Below are 22,479 nucleotides of genomic sequence, written 5' to 3'. Positions count from 1 at the left end.
AGTACTATGAGAGAAAATGAAAGAGTGAGGAGAGAAAAAGTATGATGAGAGAGAAACAGTGATGGGGAAAATGAAGAGAGAGAAAGTATGATGAGAGAAAATGAGAGACTGAGGAGAGAGAGAGTGATGGAAAAAAATGAAGAGAGAGAAAGTATTATAAGAGAAAATGAAAAAGTGAGGAGAGAGAAAGTGGGTTGAGAGAGAAAGAGTGATAGGAAAAATGAAGAGAGAGAATGGGTGATGAGAGAAAATGAGAGACTGGGGAGAGAGAAAGTATGATGAGAGAGAAAGTGTGATTAGAGAAAATAAAGAGAGAGTGTGATGAGAGAGAATGAAGAGAGAAAAACTGTGATGAGAAAAAATAAGGAGAGAGAGTATGATAAGAGAGATTGAGGAGAGAGAAAGTACGATGAGAGAGAAAATATGATGAAAAAATAAGGAGAAAGTGTGTAATGGGAGAGAAAGTGTGATGGAAGAGAATGAAGAGAGAGAAAATGAGGAGAGAGTGTATGATGGAAGAGAATATAGATAGAAAATGGTAGAGAATGTGTGATGAGAGAAAATGAGGAGAGAGAAAGTGTGATGATAAAATGAGGAGAGAGAAAATATTATGAGAGAGATCAAGGAGATAGAGTGTGAAATTTTAAAAAAATTAAACAAGTATACTAAGGGTATTTTTGTCTAAAACTTAATTCACATTTCTATTCCATCAAAACCCAAGGGAGGGGGTGAGTTTCATCCATACCAAAGTTTTTGGATTTTATTCCAAAATCTTGATTTCATTCCCATCAATCAAACACAAGGTTTGAGAATGAATCCATTCTCTCATTCCTAAATTCATAAACCAATCGACACCTAAATTTATACAGTGCCTCATTTGTCTTAGAGTTATCTTTACTACAACAAAGAGCTATAGCAACTTTAATATTTCATAAGTCTATCGATAACTAGCCCATGTGGGTACAATCAAATTGGTATTCAGTTTCAATTAGGTAGGATTAGATTCTCGATAGATATAAATACTATTTTGAATTATCTCACGTTCCTATTTAAAAAGTGGAAAATTTAGATGGTTAGAATATGACCTGTTAAAAAAATAAATGCATGTCATTTTAAAAATGTAATTAATCATTGACATACGGAGGGATAGTTTTTTAAATTAAATATGAAAATGTATAGGAAAGGATATAATGGCTCGTAAAGTATGATATTATTTCGATACCTTACTAATGATTCTAAAAATTAGAAAAAAAAGAGTCTATTTTAGCGGTCAGATTCTAACTATTTTAGACTGTACTCTAAAATAACCGTTCAATTATAACTGAATAAAACTCTATAATTTATTATTTTTTAGTATGTGGAGCTGCCATTTAAGTGATCATTTTTTACTTAGACATCTTTAATGATTAAATCTCTAAACGAGCTCAATGTGATATCAAAAATGAAAAATCTACTATCCTTTCTATGTTGAAAAATTTTTCCTATTTTTTTTTTAGGTCATACATTACAAATCACAATGCAACACTACTTTATTATTAATTACAAACTCCATCTGAAAGAGAAAAAATGTATTTGAATTTTCAATATTGCTCCTGAATTACAAATTTCTTTTTATTGAGGTTTTTTTATTTTATAAACTTCTTACAAAGCTTGCATTAGAGATGTCCTAATAATTAAGAAAATTAAAATAACTAATATTTTAGAATATATGTAGAAGTGCTTTGGATTAATTCGGGGGTGAACTTTAATGCCATGTTTATTTGGGAGAGTGAAAAACAAAATTAAGAAAAAGTTTCTAATAAATTTTCGTCGTATACTTTATTAAAATTTTAAAAAAGAAGAGAAACACAATCTATCAGTATATGATTTTAGAACTAAAATCGATCATCTCAAAGTCAGGCGAAAAATAACGAATAAAAAAAATGATACATGTACCTTTTTTTCATTTACAAAATTACACCATGTATAAAAAAAAATATACGTGCCCTTTTTAACTCACTAAATTATATCATATACCCAAAAAAAAAATATCACATATATTCTTTTTCAATTAAAAAATTACATCACATATATCTGTATTCCTTAATCAAGATAAATAATTATGTAAAAAAAGATTTTTTTTCTTATCATTCTCTTTTTATACCCCTACCCCTAGATTTATCTTATCTATTCATCATCCACTTTTTTCATAAAAAGAAAAATACAAAAATGGCACCATGAGCATACTCATCTTTCCTTAAAATCATTTAGGGGACATATGTGCATGTCCTGAAAGATAAATAAAGTAATTGAGGGGGTTGAGAGTTGGAACGTGTCAAACTTTTGAATCGTCCCAAACAATCCGTCCCCACTCTCTCTCTTGGCATCGTGCCAACAAATCTTCCAACTTTTTAATGCCCTGCATCATTTATTCCTTGCACTTGCTCACGCCTTTCATTGGTGGCCCTGCGATGATAAAAAGCAGAACGGGGTTTTCATTTTTTTTTAATAAGGCATGAACTTTAGATCTATTGACCTAATAACTCTACTAATCCCAAAAGATAACATTGACCTAATCTATTTTTTTTTTCAAAAAAATATATGCAAAATTCTAAAAAAATAATAATGCATATGCCCCAGCTAAGAACAATAAAAGAATCATATTTAAATTCTACCTAAAATTAATAGTTTAAAGATTGATTTTTAAATATATATAAATTACACTTCAAAAAAATATTTACCTATAAAATTATTCGAGCAAAGTGCAAGACCCAATACCTAAGCTATAAAAAATTAATAATTTATATTAAGAATATGTAGGTTTTTATTGGACAAAAATTAAAAATTATGTTTTTTTTATTGAAATGGTCAAAAGAATACCCTTTATATTTATTAACAAATTAAATAAAAATATTTTAAAAGTGAAAATAGACCGAGAAATAAAGCCATAAATAAATCAAGTTGAGCTAAACTTTAGAAAACTCATTTACTCTTAACTATAAATGCTTTAGTTTAAAATTAATTTCAAATTCACCAACTAGATCACATCTCCCTTTAATCATTTCCCTTCCTTAGTGTCCTCAACTGTCACAGAATCCTTCCAGAAACTGCACGCCACGCCCTATCCACTTGTTCTTTTTTACTACCCGTAAACCCTAAAATTAGAAAAATTATTCGCTACTAATATTAATTACCCTCTAGAAACCGTTAATTAATTATCTCTCTTAATTACTTCCCCCTGCAACTTGTTATTTTCATTGTCCTATAAGTACTTTTCGATTTATTTTGATGATCAATAGAAAATTTTCTATTATTATTTTTTTAATTTTTTACTTTCACCTCACCAAAACTTTGCCTTCTCCGCCCTTATAATAATGAATGAAACGATCATTAACGAACCGTAATTTAATCATTTAGCACCACATTTAATCTTTTTGTCTTTTTAACGAAATAATAAAAGATTTAAAACTTTTATAGAAAAAAGAAACTCCGTTTTTATTTTTCTTCAGCCATCGGCATTGACTTTGTAGCTCCTTCGCCGAAGACGAAGTCTGCTTCTTCTTGTTCCTCCTCGATCGATCCGACTGTTAAATACTTTTGGCGATTCCGATCTCGCCCTAAAAGGTTGAATCGAGAAGGAAGAGGAGCGAGAATGGTCGGCGATGGCTTAACCATTTCACGGGAGGAGGAGGAGGAGGAAGAGGAACGGTCTCTAGCTCCTCTCCCTTCCTCCGGCCGCCACCACCGGCGAAAATCCTCGGCCTCCGCGGCTTCTCGCGACGGATTCCCAAACCCTGCTCACGTCCGGCACCTCTCCCGCACCGAGACGGAGCGCCTCGCCTCCTCGCAGCGCGAGCTTGCGGACTCCAACTCCCGCATCGTCTTCATCGGCGACCCCGGGGGGTCCGACCCCCGATTCGAGATCCCGAGGAACTCCATCCGCACCGCCAAGTACTCCCCCATTACCTTCCTCCCACGCAACCTCTTCGAGCAGTTCCGCCGCCTGTCCTACATCTACTTCCTCGCCATTGTCATCCTCAACCAGCTCCCCCAGCTCGCTGTCTTCGGCCGCGGAGCCTCCGCTCTCCCCCTCGCTTTCGTTCTACTCGTCACCGCCGTCAAGGACGCCTACGAGGACTGGCGCCGCCACCGATCTGACCGCATCGAGAACAACCGCGCTGCCTCGGTGCTCGACCCTCAATCCGGCCGATTCCTCTCCAAGAGATGGAAGGAGGCCCGCGTCGGCGAAGTCCTCAAGGTACTCGCCAACGAGAGCATCCCCTGTGACATGGTCCTCCTCGCAACCAGCGATCCCACCGGAGTTGCCTACATCCAGACCATCAACCTCGACGGCGAGTCCAACCTCAAAACGCGCTACGCCAAGCAGGAGACCATGGCCCGCCCTCCCGGCGAAGACCACCCGGTCGACTCCGCAGGCGTCATCCGCTGCGAGCAGCCCAACCGTAACATCTACGGGTTTCTCGGGAATATGGAAGTCGACGGCAAGCGGGTATCGCTTGGTCCGGCTAACATTATCCTCCGCGGATGCGAGCTCAAGAACACGGCGTGGGTGATCGGGGTCGCGGTGTACACCGGAAGCGAGACCAAGGTCATGCTCAATAGCTCAGGGGCGCCTTCGAAGCGTAGCAGACTGGAGACCCGAATGAACAGGGAGACTCTGCTGCTCTCTGCCATCTTGATTGCTCTGTGCTCGGTGGTGGCAATCTGCAACGGGATTTGGTTGGGAAACCATTCTGATGATTTGGAGTTGGCGCAATTCTTTAGGAAGAGGGATTATTCTGATGGGGATGACAAGAAGTACAACTACTCTGGGATTGGCACGCAGGTCTTCTTTGCGTTCCTGATGTCGGTGATTGTATTCCAGATCATGATTCCAATTTCGCTCTACATATCAATGGAATTGGTCAGGCTTGGGCAGGCCTATTTCATGGTCCGCGATGCCAATTTGTACGATGAGAGCTCAAACTCTAGATTTCAGTGTAGGGCTCTGAACATCAATGAGGACCTTGGGCAGATCAAGTATGTGTTCTCAGACAAGACGGGAACTTTGACTGAGAACAAGATGGAGTTTCAATGCGCTAGCATTCGAGGGGTAGATTACAGTGGAGGGAGAGTGTCTTCTCGTGATAATGGTGAAGCACATTATATCTTAGGTAGGATATCTATTTTCATAACTTGTGAATTTGTGATTTCGTACTACCGCGTGATTGATATAATATAATTCTCTTTGTCTTTTTTTTTGTAGCCGCTGGCAAACATATTTTGAAGCCAAAGATGTCAGTTAAGACAGATCCTGAATTAGTTAGATTACTGAAAAACAAAGGAGATACTGAGCAAGGAAAGCGAGCTCGAGAGTTCTTCCTCGCTTTGGCATGCTGCAATACTATTGTCCCATTGGTTGTGGATACATCAGACCCTAAACAGAAGTTGATAGATTATCAAGGTGAATCTCCTGATGAACAGGCACTTGCTTATGCGGCTGCTTCATATGGGTTTGTGCTTATCGAGCGCACTTCTGGCCACATAATTATTGATATCCTTGGAAATAGACAAAGGTACTCTTCTACCATTTTTGTGTGAATGAATTGCTAATCTTTGCAAACTTGGATGAATACACATCTACAGCATTAGCTGAGAATAACACTATCCCTTGTTCACTTAGCATGGTGAAATTTAAAAATATTAGTATATGCCTTAAGTTGTAACTATGCTGAACTTTTTTTTTACCTCTGTTGTTCTGGTTCTTGTTGCCCTAAAAAGATGCAATCTTGCCTACTGCATTGGCTGATAAAACAGCAAGACATGTAGTGGGATCATATCTGTTGCCTACTACAACGGCTGATAAAACAGCAATCCTGATTCTTGCCTACTTAAAAGAACTGATGATAGAATTATTACTTCAAATTAGTTAATATCTTCAAGGGCATTTAATGTTACATGCTGCAGTTGTAATGGGGTTCTACCATTTCAAGTATCTTTTTTGGCTCAGCTAGTTTTCTTCTTATGGAAGTATGGAACTACTATTGTATCAACATACTAGTTATCTTCTAATCATTTAATTTGTTTATGTTTGTTTGCTTGTCTGGAATTACTACAAATAAAATTCATTATAGTGATAAATACTGAAGAGGAGTCTTGGCGCAACGGTAAAGTTGTTGCTTTGTGACCAAAAGGTCACAGGTTCGAATCCTGTAAACAGTCTCTTGCAAAAAGTAGGGTAAAACTGCGTACAATGGATCCTTCCCCGGGACCCCGCATAGCGGGAGCTTCGTGCACCGGGCTGCCCTTTTATAGTGATAAATACTGACTTTAGCTAATGTTCCAGGGACAGAAAATATCATAATACACAATTAAGTAAAAGAAACCAGGAGCAGTTTTCCATAGTACACCAAACCTCTAAAGAGAAATCTAGTTGTATTTTAACTTAGGAGTCTCACGACCTTCCATTTTGCGCCACTAAATTCCTATTGGCAGAGATTAAAAAAATGCTAAAATCTAATGTCAGTGACATGATTTTTAATCCTTTTTGCTCACTGGAACATGGATTTAAGTCTTCTGAGTATCAATCTATGCATCACAAAACTTGAAAGCAGGTTTGAAAACTTCTTATCAAACTGATCTTAAAGTATGGAAGGTGAAGAGTTTGACTTGCAAGACTAAACCATTTCTTGCATTAGTTGTATGCTGATGACATTTTCAAATACTCGTTATCTTTCTAAAAATACTTTAATTGCTGATAATTTGAATGCAGATACGATGTTCTGGGCCTTCACGAGTTTGATAGTGATAGGAAGAGGATGTCAGTTATAGTATGCGGCCCTGATAAGACAATAAATCTGTTTGTGAAAGGTGCAGACAATTCTATGTTTGGTATTATCCAGAATAAGGTGGATTTGAGCATGATTGATGCAACTAAGGCAAACCTTCATGCATATTCATCTTTGGGGCTGAGGACACTTGTCGTGGGCATGCGTGAATTAAGTAGGAAAGAGTTTGAAGAGTGGCAGTCTGCCTATGAGAATGCAAATACATCATTGATGGGTAGAGGAAAATTACTACGAGCTGTTGCTTCTAATGTTGAAAGAGAGCTCCACATTTTAGGAGCTTCTGGAATTGAGGATAAGCTGCAAGAGGGTGTACCAGAAGCCATAGAATCTATGAGACAAGCAGGCATCAAAGTCTGGGTCTTGACCGGGGATAAGCAAGAAACTGCCATTTCTATTGGATTTTCTTGCAAACTTCTAACAGAGGCAATGACTCAGATTGTGATAAACTGCAATTCTGAAGAATCTTGTAGAAACAAGCTACAAGATGCAGTTGCCATGTACAGAAAATTTGCAGTAATATCACCTGACCCTTTTGAAAATGCATTAACAGGCACAGGATCTACTAAAGTTTCAATGGCTTTGATCATTGATGGTATTAGCCTTGTCTACATTTTGAAGACAAAATTAGAAGAAGAGGTAAAACAACAGATTCTCTTGACTAATCAAAGTTCTTTCCAAAGCTTTTGTGTGATTCATGTTGTTTATTCTCACTGGTGCAGCTGTTTAAGGTGGCCACAGCATGTGATGTGGTGTTGTGCTGCCGTGTGGCTCCATTGCAGAAGGCTGGAATTGTTTCTCTCATAAAGAGTCGGACAGAAGACATGACCCTTGCAATAGGAGATGGTAAAGTTTCTCATAGATATCTGTTTCTTCTTGTCTATAATTTGGATAACAAGATTAAGAAAATTTAATATCGACTCATTGGCAAACTTACAATTGTATGATATCAGGTGCAAATGATGTCTCTATGATCCAAACGGCTGATGTTGGCATTGGAATAAGTGGCCAAGAGGGAAGACAAGCTGTTATGGCATCAGATTTTGCCATGGGACAGTTTAGATTTTTAGTGCCTCTTTTGTTGGTCCATGGACATTGGAATTACCAGAGAATGGCCTACATGATCTTGTACAACTTCTACAGAAATGCTGTATTTGTCTTCATCTTATTCTGGTAAATATTTCTCCGCACTTCCACTCATTGGATATAGAGTTTTTCTCATTGAAATTTTACCTTTTGACTTGATATTTTAGCAAAATGATGCAACTAGCAAGTTCGATCATATCCATATAAAAGAAATTCAAAGAGTATCCTTCAAAGAGTTTTCAAACTTTGATAGATTTCTTACCCGTGAACCATGTTGTTCCACCCCTGCCAAGCAACAAATGTCAAATGTGGACAATATACATAACTTTGTTCAGTAAAATAATTTCCAAAGGTGGAAAAGTCAATGATCTCAAAATAATAATAATAATAATAATATAGGACAAAATGAAAAATTGCTAGTTGAAAAAAAAACAAAATATCAGTTCAATGACCTAATAGTCATTTTATTTCTAGGTGTGGAATGAAACAACATCATGTTTTTTATACTAGCTTTCATTGTGCTGTCTCCTCACCATAATATATTGTTCTACATCATTTCATATACTATACCTAACAGATGGCTTCTGGACACAGGTATGTGCTATACACTGCTTATACCTTGACAACTGCAATAACAGAGTGGAGCACCGTCTTATATTCCATAGTTTACACCGCTCTTCCCACAATAGTCGTCGGAGTGCTCGACAAAGATCTTAGCAGGAAGACATTGATGAAATATCCCCAACTCTATAGGTCAGGTCAGAGGGATGAAAGATACAATCTGAAGTTATTTACCCTCACTATGATGGATGCAGTTTGGCAAAGTGTTGCCACATTCTACATCCCATATCTTGCATACAGGCAAAGTACCGTTGATGGATCCAGCCTCGGAGACTTGTGGATCCTTGCTGTAGTTATTCTCGTAAACATTCACTTGGCCACTGATGTGTTTCGATGGTACTGGATCACTCATGTAGCTGTATGGGGCTGCATTGTTGCAACACTTATATGTGTCATCATAATCGACTGCATTTGGACGCTACCTGGTTACTGGTATGCCTTTGCATTTTGATACAATTACACAAACTTCTAGTGCACTATAAGAAAATTAATAGAAGGCGGTAGTTTCTTTTCGGAATGCAGAATGCTCAACTTTGGCTTAATTTCCATGGCAGGGCCATCTTCAAGATAATGGGGACAGGATTATTTTGGTTGTGCTTACTCGGCGTAATAGTAGCAGGGATGCTTCCCCATTTTTCAGTAAAGGCATTGAAAGAGTACTTAATGCCGAGCGACATTCAAATTGCTAGAGAGATGGACAAGTTTCGGAGAATGAATGCAGCGACTATGGAAATTCAAATGAACAGATTCTCAACGCTTCAGTTATGACGCGCTCAACAATTTTTCTTCTCGTTTAGTTTTCTTTTGTTTATTATGTATATTAGTCTATTCTTTCAGCTAACAGTCAGGCTTTCTCGCCGACGATTTGCTCATTTAGCCAAAGTTACTTCTTTTTTTTTTTTCACAAAGAGTTTAAATTAAATGGCATTGCAGAATACGTGTAGTGTATGTATACACCCTAAGAGGGGGGGTTTTCCCTTTCTTGTGAGTTCTTATGGTAAGTGTAAAAATAGAGCATTTTTTACTCATTGTGTACTTTTTCATCATATGACTACCTGTGTATCTATTGTTCTTTGCAAAGATTAAGTAGAACTGAAAATATTGTTCACCACTGTTGGTATCCTGCAAAACTCTACAATTTAACTGGTTGAAATAATAGCATTTCTGTTGCCGTCCTCACACAACCTCAACATTCAACACGACTTGTGATTTTTGTTCGATGAATAATTAGATAAATATTTTTGTTATCAAGAAATCGTACAATGCAACATGTAATAGCGAACTACATGTAAATGTATCAAAATTGTTGATAGAAGAGTTGAAGGAACAAGCATCGGACAGCAAAAATTAAGAATAACAATAAGCTCTTATCGTACAAACAGTGGTGAATACTTCAGCAATTGCAAGCTTGCTAATTGAAATTACAGAACATGTCGCCTACGATGGCTAACTAGAATAAAACAATCACGTAACGTTTATGTGATCTTCCATTTTTGCTCAAATGCACTGCAAATCCTGTTCAAACAGCACGCCGCGCTCAAGGGGTATTCTGATACTGAAAAACACACAGCAACAATAGTCTTTAGCAACCAGAGCCACTGGTGCAATGGAGGTTAATGACCTAGAAACATGTTAAGTTACAATTCAAAATTAATTGTTCACAAGGAACAAAGGGCTAAACTTAGTACAGCATGGGGCAACCAACTGGAACAATCGTTTATTATTACCCTTGATGCAACGAGTTGACATATTAAAATAATAGTGCATCAATATTTTAGACTGACAAGAAAATTGAAATAAATCATATAATGTTGCAAACAATATAGTAGATTGACCAGAGGCTTACTGGATACAAAATCATCAATGTATTCCTTACTGATTGCTCCATGAGCCATTGCGCCAACCTGAAAAGTTATATTGTCAGTCATTCGATGATAAAAGGCTCAACCATAGAATTAAGAAAATCTCGTGTATTTATAAATACCACAAAAACAAGCGGAGCATCATCACTAGCAGTAGCAACATAATTGGATAAGTTAACCAACTTGTCTGAACTATAAGAGAGACCTGCAAAATCGAAAAATTAGCAATCAAGAAGCAGTTTACATAAGGAATTTAAAAGGAAAAAAATAGGAAAAATTTATCACCTATTTTCTTGGAATTGACAGGCAAGTGACGAGTCACTGGGTTTTTTATAACGTTAAGGAGTTTCTCACGCTTCCCAACAGCTGTTATGCTTAACTTTTGTAACAATTGTGCTGCAGCAGTCACACGATGCAAGTACTTCCACAATTATACTAGTGGAATCAAATATACAAATATTGGAAGCAACACAAAGGAAGATCTATGTACTTACACATAAGACCACAAAAGCGCTTGAAGGTCCTCGGTATACGAACATGTGGTTTAATTTCAAAAAGAACTCCTTTCTCTGTTTTCACATAAATAGCTTGCAACCTACCGGCCTTGGCTAAGGGACTATCAAATATTGCAAGAAGGGCCTGAATAAGAGTATGCCCGCATGTCAATTTTCAAGTACAACCAGAAACTCTTCAAGGAGAACTTTTAATGTAAATAGGCATTTCATGACTGCTAGATGGCTAGAGTTTTTGATTTAGGATTGTATGAGTTCACAAATTCTGAAAGATTTCATGAACCACAAGACGCCAATATAATTTGACATAGTTGTAAGCACATTCATATGGGAAACAAAGACAAACGATGATATAAGAGTCAATAAGACAATAATATTCATGGCAAAATATGAAGGAGAAATCGAAACAGGAAAAGAAATGCAGAAACATCTAACAATCAAATCAACTAACCTGGTGAATGATGTCTGGTCTATAATCAGCAGGGTTGCGATTCTGTTTCTTCAAATAATTTGTATGGTCATCTGAGTTCAGAATTTGAAAATTCTGTATACAAGCAAAAGTTTCTTAAGCAAACGGAGTAAGAGATACAATGGCTGCTTAATAGAAGACATCTGTGATGCAATTCTTTTATTTCATAACTTTGTATAAAAAAATCATACCAACTTTTTGTGGAAGGGGAAAAGAGGTAAACCAATCTAATTAGTGTGTAAGAAAATTGTTTGTCATAAATTAAAATATGCTAATCCACCCCTGGTTGTTTCAGTGAAAAACAGAGAGTAAATTCCCACGCCACATGAAGCTGAAGATAGAAAGAGAACCTAAATGATGAAATGACGTGGAACTTATAATTATACATGGGTGGCATGAGGCCACACCTAAAAAGAATCAGCATATTCAATGATTCCTAGTTTTCATAATTAATTTTATTTATATCTGCATTACTTTATTCATATCCTTCATCATCTTTTGGAAGCTTCCTTATTTTTTTTCTTTCATAATGACACGTTCTCAATATAATTTTCTTCTTGTTATCAGTTAAAGCATTAGTATTTGGATTGAAATTCAAAGATGATAAATCTAGAATAAATTTAACAAACAAATTGCTTTTGCTCATCAATTTTGCTCTCTCTTGCACACACAGTGAACTTTGAGCCCACGTTCCCTGGTAAACCAGTACATGCTAAAGTAGATTCCTTCTGGTTATCTTTCATAATCACTTGTTGCCTTGTTAGATAACATTAATGTGGATTTTATTATTTTCCTTGGGATCTAGTATTTGCTAAGTCTCAACTACTTACAGGGAGAGTAATTCTTTCCTGTAATAAGCCGGATGGAGTACCTACCAAACTAATCTCATTTAAGAGCACATATCTCTGTGTAGCACAAACCCAGAGTGATCAATGAACATCCATGCAATATAATCTGCAGCCTAAGTGTGAACATGTAATTCTATAGAGTCCTAGCATACATGTAATCAGTTTGTGTAAAGACATGTGATCTACCATACAAACTCTTGCAAAAAAATTGTGCAAAGACATGCCTAAGTGGGAGAGAAGACAGCATGTGAGCCTGGGTGATCACGGCCTCTTGTAATCAGTTTGTGTAAACATATGTGTAGGTGGAAGACGATCAGTTCCTCTTTCACAATAACAAACTCATTAATCTGCTCGAATCCAACAAGAATAAGCTATAATATACAAATTTTCAGCGAAAAAAATTTGCAAACGCCTATTCGTTATTCAGCATGTACATGACAATCCGTCTCAAATCTCTACACGCTGATGACGTAGCGGTGTCGATACGAAGTACGAAAAAAAAAAATTAACGGGGGTACCTTTCCGACTTTTCCGACCTCCAGACAAGCCTTTTCGAGAACGAATATGACCCCCGGCCGCTTGGCTCTGTCGACAGGCCCGGTGATAGGGAGGACAGGAGTCTTGTCCAAAGCCTCCTCCGCCCGCCTCTCGTCCTCCTCTACCTCGACTCCAGTCTCCCTTTCTCCCTCGTCGGAGACGTCTTCTACCATCTCCTCCTCGGTCGGCGATGGTTCTTCGACTCTCCTTCTCTTGAGTTTCCTCCCCTTCACTGCGTAGGGCCGAACCATCTCTGCTCGGCGGCGGCTGGGTGCAGTCTGGAAGAAAAGAAACCGACGACGGGTTCGAAATCCAGTAGGGAGATTGTCTAACTAGGGCGAACGATGTTATTTATTTATTTATTTTAATCTTTTTTAAAAAAAGAAATAAAAATGGTAAAATTCGTTAAATCGCACCCTTATAGTTTTGAAATTTCAAATACACCTCCAACTTTTTAAATTCACACATAACTTTCTAAAAAAAATAAATTGTAAAAAATCAATTAAATTATTTTATTTGACAAAGCGTTTCACCAAATATCGAAACGATCAAAGAATTAGAAAACAAATTAATGATGTTAAATAATTTATCATCGCGTCCAAGAGTCGAGGCTATGAATGTTGAGGGTGTAGTATTTTTGTTGACTATTGGTGAATTTTGAGTCAGAGAGACTTGCAATCATAACAGCGTCAGTGGCAAGTCAGGGAGGGGTTCCCCGATGATGACTTTCCGACGCTCAAGTCAATCTCCGGCGATGTATAAGCGAGGAAGCAGAGTAACAATAGCTACAATAAAGTATTCATTCCTCCATTGAAGCTTGGGATCCTTTATATAGGGCTCCGAAGGCTCGCGTGCATGCTCCTCGAGGTGCGCATGCTTCTCAAAGCTTACCTTGAAAAGACATGTCAAGAAAGCGTCACTGACACCATACCTCAATGACCCGAATATATCTCTGACATGACAATAGAAGTTTTCGTCGTACAATTCTCTACTGTCCATGCCGCCAACCATACCGTCTGTTGGTGGCACGAGTTCCCACGAGGATATCGGCTGATCCTCCTTTTGTCTCTTAGTGGACTAAGCGGGAAGTCGCTCGCCCAACCCTTAGCCGTTCGGGTGGTCTAGTTCTTTGGGCGAGCGGAGTGGTCGCTTGACCAACATCCACTGCCAGAGCTCTATTGTCGTGCTATGATCCTTTTTTACCGGTTCTGAAATTTGATGTAAGTCCGATTGAGCTGATCGCTCAACGTATGTCTTGTTTTGAGCGTCAGAAGCTTGGTGTCTGACCGAGCTATGGTGATATCTGATCGGTACTTTTTTGTCCCTGTCGGACGAGTGAGTTGTCTGACCGACCAACGACACATGGACATCAATCGCTTAGACTTTGACTTTCACTGTGGTCATGACCATTTGAGGGGTAGACCTTTACATCAGATCAATTTACTTATATCATTTTATAAGCAAATAATGTTTTTATTAAAAAGAAAATTAAATCAAGCTTTTTAAAATAATTTCTATTTTAAATTTAATCATTTCTCAATTATATTACTTGGATTAGTATGTAAACACCAATGTTTATTTTAAATTTACTAGTCTCTAAAATATATGTGGATTTAAAAATTTAGACATATTATCACTTAATTGGCTTTAAAAATATATTAATCAAAATAAACAAAAAAAAAAAAGAAAAGGAATTTGATCACCACAAACAGCTCAACAATTCCTGAAGTTAAAGTTTATTTTTTTTTAAAAAATTAATATATAATTCATTTATATTAATATATGTTATAAAAATTATTAATTAATTATTTGAATTTGATAAAAATAAGTCCACAAACGCACTTAGGTCACTTGCATGATTTCTTCTCCGCCCTTTTCATCGGCTGCGCCCATTAGGTTTCGATCGTTTGATCTTTGCACGGAAATCTAGCTTTCTCACGCTACCTTCTCCTGCCCTCTTTGAATTGAGGGCTTGGTGGAGTCAGCTGTAGTCGATAGGAGCGAAGGAGGATGTCCGAGGAACCCAAGGCAAGTTCATGATTTTGTAGGTGTATTATGCTCTGTGCTCTGCCGTCCAGTTTTAGTGACTGGGAAGCGTTTTGTCTTCTCGGCTTTTTCCCTGGGTTTCTTACTGCGATTCTCATTTTCGGAAGAAAGGTGATGATGGCACAACTACCGACATATACAACGTTGAAGCTGCCGAGATCCTTGCGAACGAGGCTCAGGTGAGAGTCAATTCGCATCAAAGTTGTATTTTTGTTAATAATGATGACAGAAGACTCTCAGTGAAATCAAGATATCGTGATTTTGTACTAGTATTATCAATTCAGACGGAGTTGCAACATGCTTGATGAGGGTTTGAATGTTTCTCAACTGTTCTTTTTGGTTTTTGTAGCTTCTCTCTATCGCTGAGGCAACTCCAATCTACGAGCAACTTCTTTCTACGTTTCCTACAGCTGTAAGTGTTTGTCTTGAATTATTCTGTTTATTTTAATTTCATTTCACAAGAAATTGTTGGAATTGGCAATGGCTAGTTGAAATTGACATGGTATTGCCAAAGTAATTGCATAAAAGTACACGACAAAGATCCTGTTATTAAAAAGTAATAATGGGTCTATATGGGATGTAATAACTTTCATGTAGGTAAAACTAAGTTGGTTGCAAATGAGCTGAAGGAAATCTATCTTTATCTTAGGTTTGGCTTGACAAAGTTTTATCTAGCTCAAATTTGATTTAACAGCAAAATTCTTGTTTGAACTCAGCACGGTTCGATAACACTGAACTTTATTGTACTTGTTTAAGTATTTATAAAGCTTAACCCAGGATCATGACAACAAATCCTAGCTAAGCAGCTTTCCAATTCTTAAACTTGGCCTGAGTTGGTATTTAACTAAAGTGCTACTTTCAATAAGCTTATATATGAATTAACATAATCCAAGTTGGAAACTGATTGAAGCTTGAACCCATCATAATTGAGATCAAATTCAACTTAAGACCCACAACTTGTCAATTTGTCAAATTGATAACAGTATTTTAACATTGATTTTGAAGTCTCATGGAGCAGAAAAATAATCCATATTAGAGAATCAGTCCATTAACTTTCAAAGGCTGATTGTCCTGAAATGTTGAAACTCAATTTAATCTTTTCATTAATCCATAACACTCCATTTCGAACTAAAATAAAGTGTCAGCTTCATTATTCATTCCCTAGAACCATTCCCAGTGGACATCATGTGAGGCCTAATGATGGCTTCCTCATCACACAAGTAACAATTTTCAATGGTGCCACTGTGCCTAGGAGTAGGTTGATTTCATACAATTTGTAGCATCCCACTAGATGAGAGAATTGATATCACGCAAATATATCTTCCCAAACATTTTGCTATGCCTAGGATTAGATTTGCTTTGATTTCAGAGCTCAGTTCATTTTGATGAGAGAATTGTTAAAATTAATTACCTGCCAATTCTTAAGTCTAGATGATAGTGGTTCACTTATTGGAACTCATAATACTTTTCACTGGTTCACAACTCCTTAGGTGGAGAGTTGTGGAAGAGCTACTATTGGGCCTCACGTGTTTCTAATTAAGCATGATTTTATGCTACGAGCGTAACTTTCGGTTTTGACAAGGACATCAAGTCTTACTGGAAGGGACTGTGACATTCTAGTTTAGTCCAACATGAAGGGTTAAGGACTGAGGCAAGGACTTTAGTTTAGCATATAACTACTAAACTTAGATGAGTGTGTTGCTATTAATTCTTGTTTAAGCATTTTAACTAGTGGTCGGATCTGACAAGATAACAAGATAGTTCCCTCATCAGAGTGTAATTTTAAAATAAAGGATATTTATCAAATCACAAGGACAAAAGTGATACTGATGCAATGAAAAAGAAAGTGAATTAACCATCCGGTTAAAGTTCTCAAGTTGAATGAGCTGCAAAGGGACCTTATTTTTCCACATGAAGCTGTAAGTGGATTATACACAAGTATAGATCTTATGGTGGAATACCACTTGTATTAACAGATGCCCTTTTAACTTCTCCAAAACACTGCTGTTGAAGATTGTTTATAGTTTGTTCTTTTTTAGCAGAACACACTGGTCGTTGGAATTACCACCTCATATTTCCCCTTTTTACTTGGATTAAATTTGATTACTCCTCTTGAATATGCAGGCCAAATACTGGAAGCAATATGTGGAGGCATACATAACCACTCACAACGATGAGGTTACAAAACAGATATTCAGTCGGTGTTTGTTGAACTGCCTTCAAATTTCACTATGGTAATGATTATTCTATTCTAAGTATATGCTTTTTACTATTGAAAAAAACTATTCAATGTATGATTATTGTTTCCAATTTTTCTTGAGAAATGAAACACGGTGTCATGTTCATTGCTAATGATTTTCCCACAATGACTGATGAAAGTCAATAATGAAGGATGAGTCTGCTATAGCCATGTATTGCCATCCTGTTTCTCTCTTTTACAGTATTTCTTTTGCTTTTTAAATTTACTTAACGAGTCTCTGTGAGTTACTAATAGAACTTGCTACCTTATAACAAGCACAAAATCCTTTGATGTCCTGTTTGTTTATGATAAAATATCATTTCTTTTATTGAATTAGATTATTTTCTGTTATTTTGTAATAATATTTGTTATGTAATATTAGCGATAATATATAGTCTTAATGATTCTATCTATTTATATAAGTTCTTACAATATGTTTGCAATTTAAGTGTATTACAGACTCTTGAGCACCTTGCAAAGTTTCAAATGATAAACTCTAAGTAGTTTTAGTCTCTATCTAGGTGATCAAAAGATTAACACACCATCTATCTAAAACAAACCTTTAAAAGTTTGAAGCTCTCTACACCATAAACTCTTAATCCAAGCTTTGACCACTTCAATCATCAAGTTCATAATAAGTTCCATACACTTGACGTAAAAGATCAAATATAAATATCTAACTTGAATTGCATTGCCAAAACATGAAAACGCTATATTTGGATGAATCATTGCTCCAACACTTATTTAACACCGACTGGTAGGGGATGGAAGAGGAGGAAGAAGCCTTAGTAGGAGAAATATACATCATACATGTTCCTATTCACCATTGTTCGCGCTTGGGTTCATTGTTTCCCTCGAGATTTTTGCTTGCTTGTTAAACATTTGCATGTTTAAGATCACTCAACGCAGACTTAATTTCATTTAACCATGTTTAATTCTGTCAAAGTTTGCATGCTATAAACATGGCAATCGTATTTGGTAGGGGTCACATTGTAAATGTTATTTTCTTCCCTTTTTCACATATCTGGTCTCTAAATCTAGCTTTGTAAAGACTATTCTTCTGGATTTTTATTGACATTATGTTTCTGTTTCTTTTCAACACATAGGCGCTGCTACATCAATTTTATCAGGAAAGTAAATGAAAAGAAGGGAACTGAGGGTCTTGAGGAGACCAGGAAAGCATTTGATTTCATGCTGAATTATGTTGGTACATTCAAGTACTTTGTTTGGAGTTCATTTTAAGTTCTAATTCTGTAAAGTTTTGCATTTCAATTCATATGATTTTTGCATTTCATGCTAAAGGGGTGCCTTGGCGCAACGGTAAAGTTGTTGCCATGTGACCAAAAGGTCACAGGTTTGAATCCTAAAAACAGCCTCTTTCAAAAAGCAGGGTAAAATTGCGTACAATGGATCCTTCCCCATGATCCCGCATGGCGGGAGCTTCGTGCACCGGGCTGTCCTTTTTTATAATACATAAACCCTTATTGTCTTGTTGCACTTGCATGCTTTGTAAGTTCCATAAATTTCAACATGCACCACAAGAAGAGTAAATGATGCAGCAAGATGACCAGCAAAATCTCATACGGAGACAAAATTCATGGAGATAACTTTTGTTAAATCGATTGATTATCTACAAGGGATTTATCTATCTTATTTACCCTTGTGAATATAACAAACCTTTATGATTAATTATAACATATTTTAAAACTTAAAGCATTGAATTAAAAAAAAAACTTTTGGAACGATATTCTTTCCATTCTCTTACTCCGTTGAACATGTAAACCTCTGCCAATTCTACCAAAAGAAAAATCTGGCATGGTTAGAAAAACAACGAAGACAGACTTCAGCAGCCTCCACATCTACTCTACCACCATCCATGAGTTCTGTCGAAGAAGCAAATCTCATCAACATGATTGAACTCTAATGACACGGAAGCAATGACGTCATCAAACAAAAGATCTAAGCACTGATGACTGAAGCCACTAATGACGTCATCCCTGACCTCTACCAGCACTTACTCGCATGCTTATCTGCCACGACATCTTCCAGCCCTTTCTTCTTCTCTCTATAAATACCTCCTCGCCAGTAGCCATAAGGATCATCCACAAGAGCAAGCCTCTCAACTCTCTTAGCTCCCAGCCTTCCTCTCTCTCCTTCTCGCTTTCTCTGAACGTCCTCTTGTACTATACTTGTAAGTGTCTGTACTTTATCAGTCTGTACTTTATCCTCATCTCAACCTTTTGGAAATTGAACTTGCTATGTTAAGGGAAGGCTTTCCTGAACCTTCGGACTAGCCCAGTTCCTCTTTATATACTCAACCTAGTCCAACGCCATATCCTTCGGACCTTTGTCCTGATAAAGGTAAGGGTATTCTTATCCCACATGAATCAGAAAATTCTCCATCAACAGAGTTTGTCTTCATTCAAACCCCTAGTATTTGTAATATAGGCACAACCATAGATATTCGTGTCCAATGTACTCTTAATATTCATAGTCATGAACTGATTCTACATGCTTTCTTAGATAGTGGTTACGCAATTTGATGATCGCCAATTAAGCTGTCATAAATTCGTTAAGAATGTTCATCTTAAATTTTACACCAATTGTGGTGTGTTCAGTGCTCCCCTCACTTTATCTCAACTTTGGGTCAGGCCTATGCCTCACAAATCGATCCCTTTCATTCTTGGTCTTAATTTTTTGGTCTGCCCTGAACGCGCCCTTCTCTTGACTAAAGACTATGTTATTTTTCTCTCCACTCCTATTATCTCTCCTGTACTCTCTGGCTATCCTTCAGAGGTTTGCACTGGGCCGCGTGCTAGTGCCCCTCCTGTTGAAGCCGTCAATCCAACCTCCACTTGTCCATGCCCTATTTCAAATAAAGCCTAGAGTCAATATTTCCTTACAGGAAAACTAGAAATACTTGGTTTGTAATAGCCCTGACAATTTAGATGATTGTCTCAATGATATACTACCCGACTAAGAAACTTATTATCAAGACTATATTAACCCTTCTTATTTATGTACTTTATTTAATACCCAAGAAACTTTAGATGCTGTCCTTTTTAGACTTGAAAAATTAGAAATTATTGGTTAAAATCTAACAAATAAAGTTTATTATAAACTAAACATTATCAATCCCGACTTAACCATTAAAGCCCAGGATCTTAGATACACAAACTAGGAAATCGAAGAATGTAAAATGCATATTATTCAACTCCTGATCTTAAAGGCCATACAAAGATCAGACTCTAGACACAGGAGTCCTGCCTTTATAGTAAATAAAGGAGCAGAACATAAAAGAGGACAATCTAGAATGATTTTTAATTACAAACGTCTTAATGATAATTGTCTTCATGACTATAAAATTCTTGATAAGGAGCAATTACTTAATAAAATTCAGAAATCTAAATGGTATTCGAAATTTGACATGAAATTTGGTTTTTGGCAAGTCAAGATGCATCCGGAGTCTATTTCCTGGACTACTTTCTCTTGTCTAGAAGGATATTTTGAATGGTTAGTTATGCCATTTCGACTTAAAGTAGCACCTCAAGTTTTCCAACGAAAAATGAATGACATTTTCCGACTTGTTACTTCCTTTACTTGTCTTTATATTGATGATATTCTTTTTTTTTTTCCAGACAAAAGAAGAACACTTTGCTCACTTACATATGATTTTAATCTATTTGAAAAACATGGGTTAATTGTATCAAAGAAAAAAATGAAACTTGCCGTACCATACATTGAATTCCTAGGAAGTCGTATTGGTCAAGGTAAAATAACTCTGCAACCGCACATCACTAGTAAACTATTAGGATTTCCGGACAAATTGGAGGATATTAAATCTTTGAGATCTTTTTTAGGACTTCTAAATTATGCATGCCCATATATAAAGGATATTGGAAAAATTAGCCGTCATCTATATAATAAAACATCTCAAATAGGGCAAAGATACTTCAATCAACAAGACATAGACTTGGTTAGACAAATCAAACTTATGGTACAACATCTACCTCAGTTAACACTTCCCTTAGATTCAGACTATTTAGTCATAGAAACTGATGGCTGTCAATCTGGATGGGGAGGAGCCCTATTCAGTAAAAGATCTAAATATGACCCAAAAAGCTCTGAAAACCCTTGTTGCTATGCTTCCGGCAAATATAAAGAAAAAGGACGATTAACCTCCTTAGACTTTGAACTTCTCGCAGTCATCTATTGTTTAGAAGCTTTTATGCTATTCATATGAAGTAAATATGAAATTACAATCAGAACAGATTGTGAGGCCATAATAAAATATAGCCAGCTTCCAAAGGAAGCTAGAAAAGGCCTTGGTTCTAAACCTTGGTTAAAATTTACTTATGCCATCCTCAATAAAGGTTTACGTATACAGTGGGAACATATTAAAGGAATGAATAATTCTTTAGCTGATACTTTGTCTTGATTACTTATTTAACTTCTTTCCTCTTTCGGAATGGACCGGATAAAGAAGGTACATACGTATGATTATTCCAAGACTATGAAATTTGGTATTCATGAATTACTGCTATACACAAGAAAGGAAGATACCTTCCAATTTGCATTACGACTGCAATTAGATGCTATACAACAATATTTGATTGATAATATATGGAATATTCCCACTTCACCAGGCATAGCCAGCTACAAAATAGTAGTGATTAATGCTCTATCAAATTATTTCCTAACCACAGTACAGAAACTATTGGGAAAGAAATTTTCTTGTTATGCCATTCTCGCAGGAACTTATGCAGGTCTTTATGCCCATTGGGATGAAGTTAAACCTCTTCTTTCAGAAGAAGACAAAGTACCTTATAAGGGTTTTTACTCTTTGGATGAAGCCTATGACTTACTTAGAGAAAAATTGGGGCTAAACTTTATAATGAGCCCTGCACTTCAGAATTACAGTCAAATGACAACCACTTCTGAGATACCTACTCGAAGAGATACGGATGTACTATCTGTACCTACAAGGCCAATGACTTACCAATCCATGGAAATACTTCAGGCTAACACTGACCGACACAATAGTCTGGTCTCTATCAAGACATTACCAACATACTTACGTACTTACATCACTACTTTGGGAGAAGTCTCTAGTTACAAATTGTTCTTAAACTTGAAGAAGCACTTAACTGGTTTCATCAGAACCCCACTCCCGACATGTCAAGAACTTATGCTGAAGAGTATACTTATAAACTTCTTTGCACTAAAAGTTTTCCTCAGTGTTCTGAGAATACAGACTTGGGTTGCAGATGTCAACTCTTATACTCTTTCAGAAAAGCAAACATACATTATGAAAAATTTCAACATAAAAATTAAAGAGGCAGACTTATTACTCCTCTTACTTTAATGAACTACGGTTTATTTCAACAACTTTGGGTACAAGACTTAGACTCTACGTGGACAAAAACTACTGCATA

At 36.7% G+C, this 22,479-nt stretch overlaps 3 protein-coding genes across 6 annotated transcripts in view; 2 read left to right on the top strand and 1 right to left on the bottom strand.

Moving 5' to 3' along the window:
- The first annotated feature begins 3,486 nt into the window (after positions 1–3,486).
- LOC121969337 (phospholipid-transporting ATPase 1-like) lies at positions 3,487–9,577 on the top strand. The gene is made up of 7 exons (XM_042519378.1): positions 3,487–5,153; positions 5,246–5,555; positions 6,752–7,463; positions 7,547–7,670; positions 7,778–7,997; positions 8,505–8,963; positions 9,086–9,577. Exons 1-7 carry the CDS (start codon positions 3,632–3,634, stop codon positions 9,297–9,299), a joined length of 3,561 nt encoding a protein of 1,186 aa, XP_042375312.1. The 5' UTR covers positions 3,487–3,631; the 3' UTR covers positions 9,300–9,577.
- Positions 9,578–9,849: 272 nt separating this feature from the next.
- LOC121969338 (ribosomal RNA small subunit methyltransferase nep-1-like) lies at positions 9,850–13,092 on the bottom strand. 2 transcript variants are annotated; one of them, XM_042519379.1, is made up of 7 exons: positions 12,741–13,092; positions 11,357–11,449; positions 10,888–11,032; positions 10,679–10,789; positions 10,516–10,598; positions 10,378–10,435; positions 9,850–10,086 (listed from the first exon to the last, which is right to left on the bottom strand). In XM_042519379.1, exons 1-7 carry the CDS (start codon positions 13,008–13,010, stop codon positions 10,007–10,009), a joined length of 840 nt encoding a protein of 279 aa, XP_042375313.1. In that variant the 5' UTR covers positions 13,011–13,092; the 3' UTR covers positions 9,850–10,006. The 2 variants fall into 2 exon arrangements, with proteins under 2 accessions (XP_042375313.1, XP_042375314.1); XM_042519380.1 differs by having other exon boundaries at positions 10,037–10,152.
- Positions 13,093–14,601: 1,509 nt separating this feature from the next.
- The window catches only part of LOC121969336 (cleavage stimulation factor subunit 77-like), a 36,089-nt gene continuing 28,211 nt past the window's right edge, over positions 14,602–22,479 (top strand). The window contains exons 1-5 of one of the 3 annotated variants that reach the window (XM_042519376.1): positions 14,602–14,787; positions 14,913–14,984; positions 15,155–15,217; positions 16,930–17,039; positions 18,151–18,251. In XM_042519376.1, the coding sequence (XP_042375310.1) occupies positions 14,770–14,787; positions 14,913–14,984; positions 15,155–15,217; positions 16,930–17,039; positions 18,151–18,251 (364 nt within the window). In that variant the 5' untranslated portion in view covers positions 14,602–14,769. Of the gene's footprint in view, positions 14,788–14,912; positions 14,985–15,154; positions 15,218–16,929; positions 17,040–18,150; positions 18,252–22,479 lie in introns of those variants that run through there. The other 2 variants (XM_042519375.1, XM_042519377.1) reach the window with 2 other exon arrangements.

This window comes from Zingiber officinale, chromosome 4A (genome assembly GCF_018446385.1).
Source record: "Zingiber officinale cultivar Zhangliang chromosome 4A, Zo_v1.1, whole genome shotgun sequence".
NCBI lineage: Eukaryota > Viridiplantae > Streptophyta > Magnoliopsida > Zingiberales > Zingiberaceae > Zingiber > Zingiber officinale.
The sequence above is the reverse complement of the archived record's forward strand: the minus strand, read 5'-3'. Positions and strand labels throughout refer to the sequence as shown.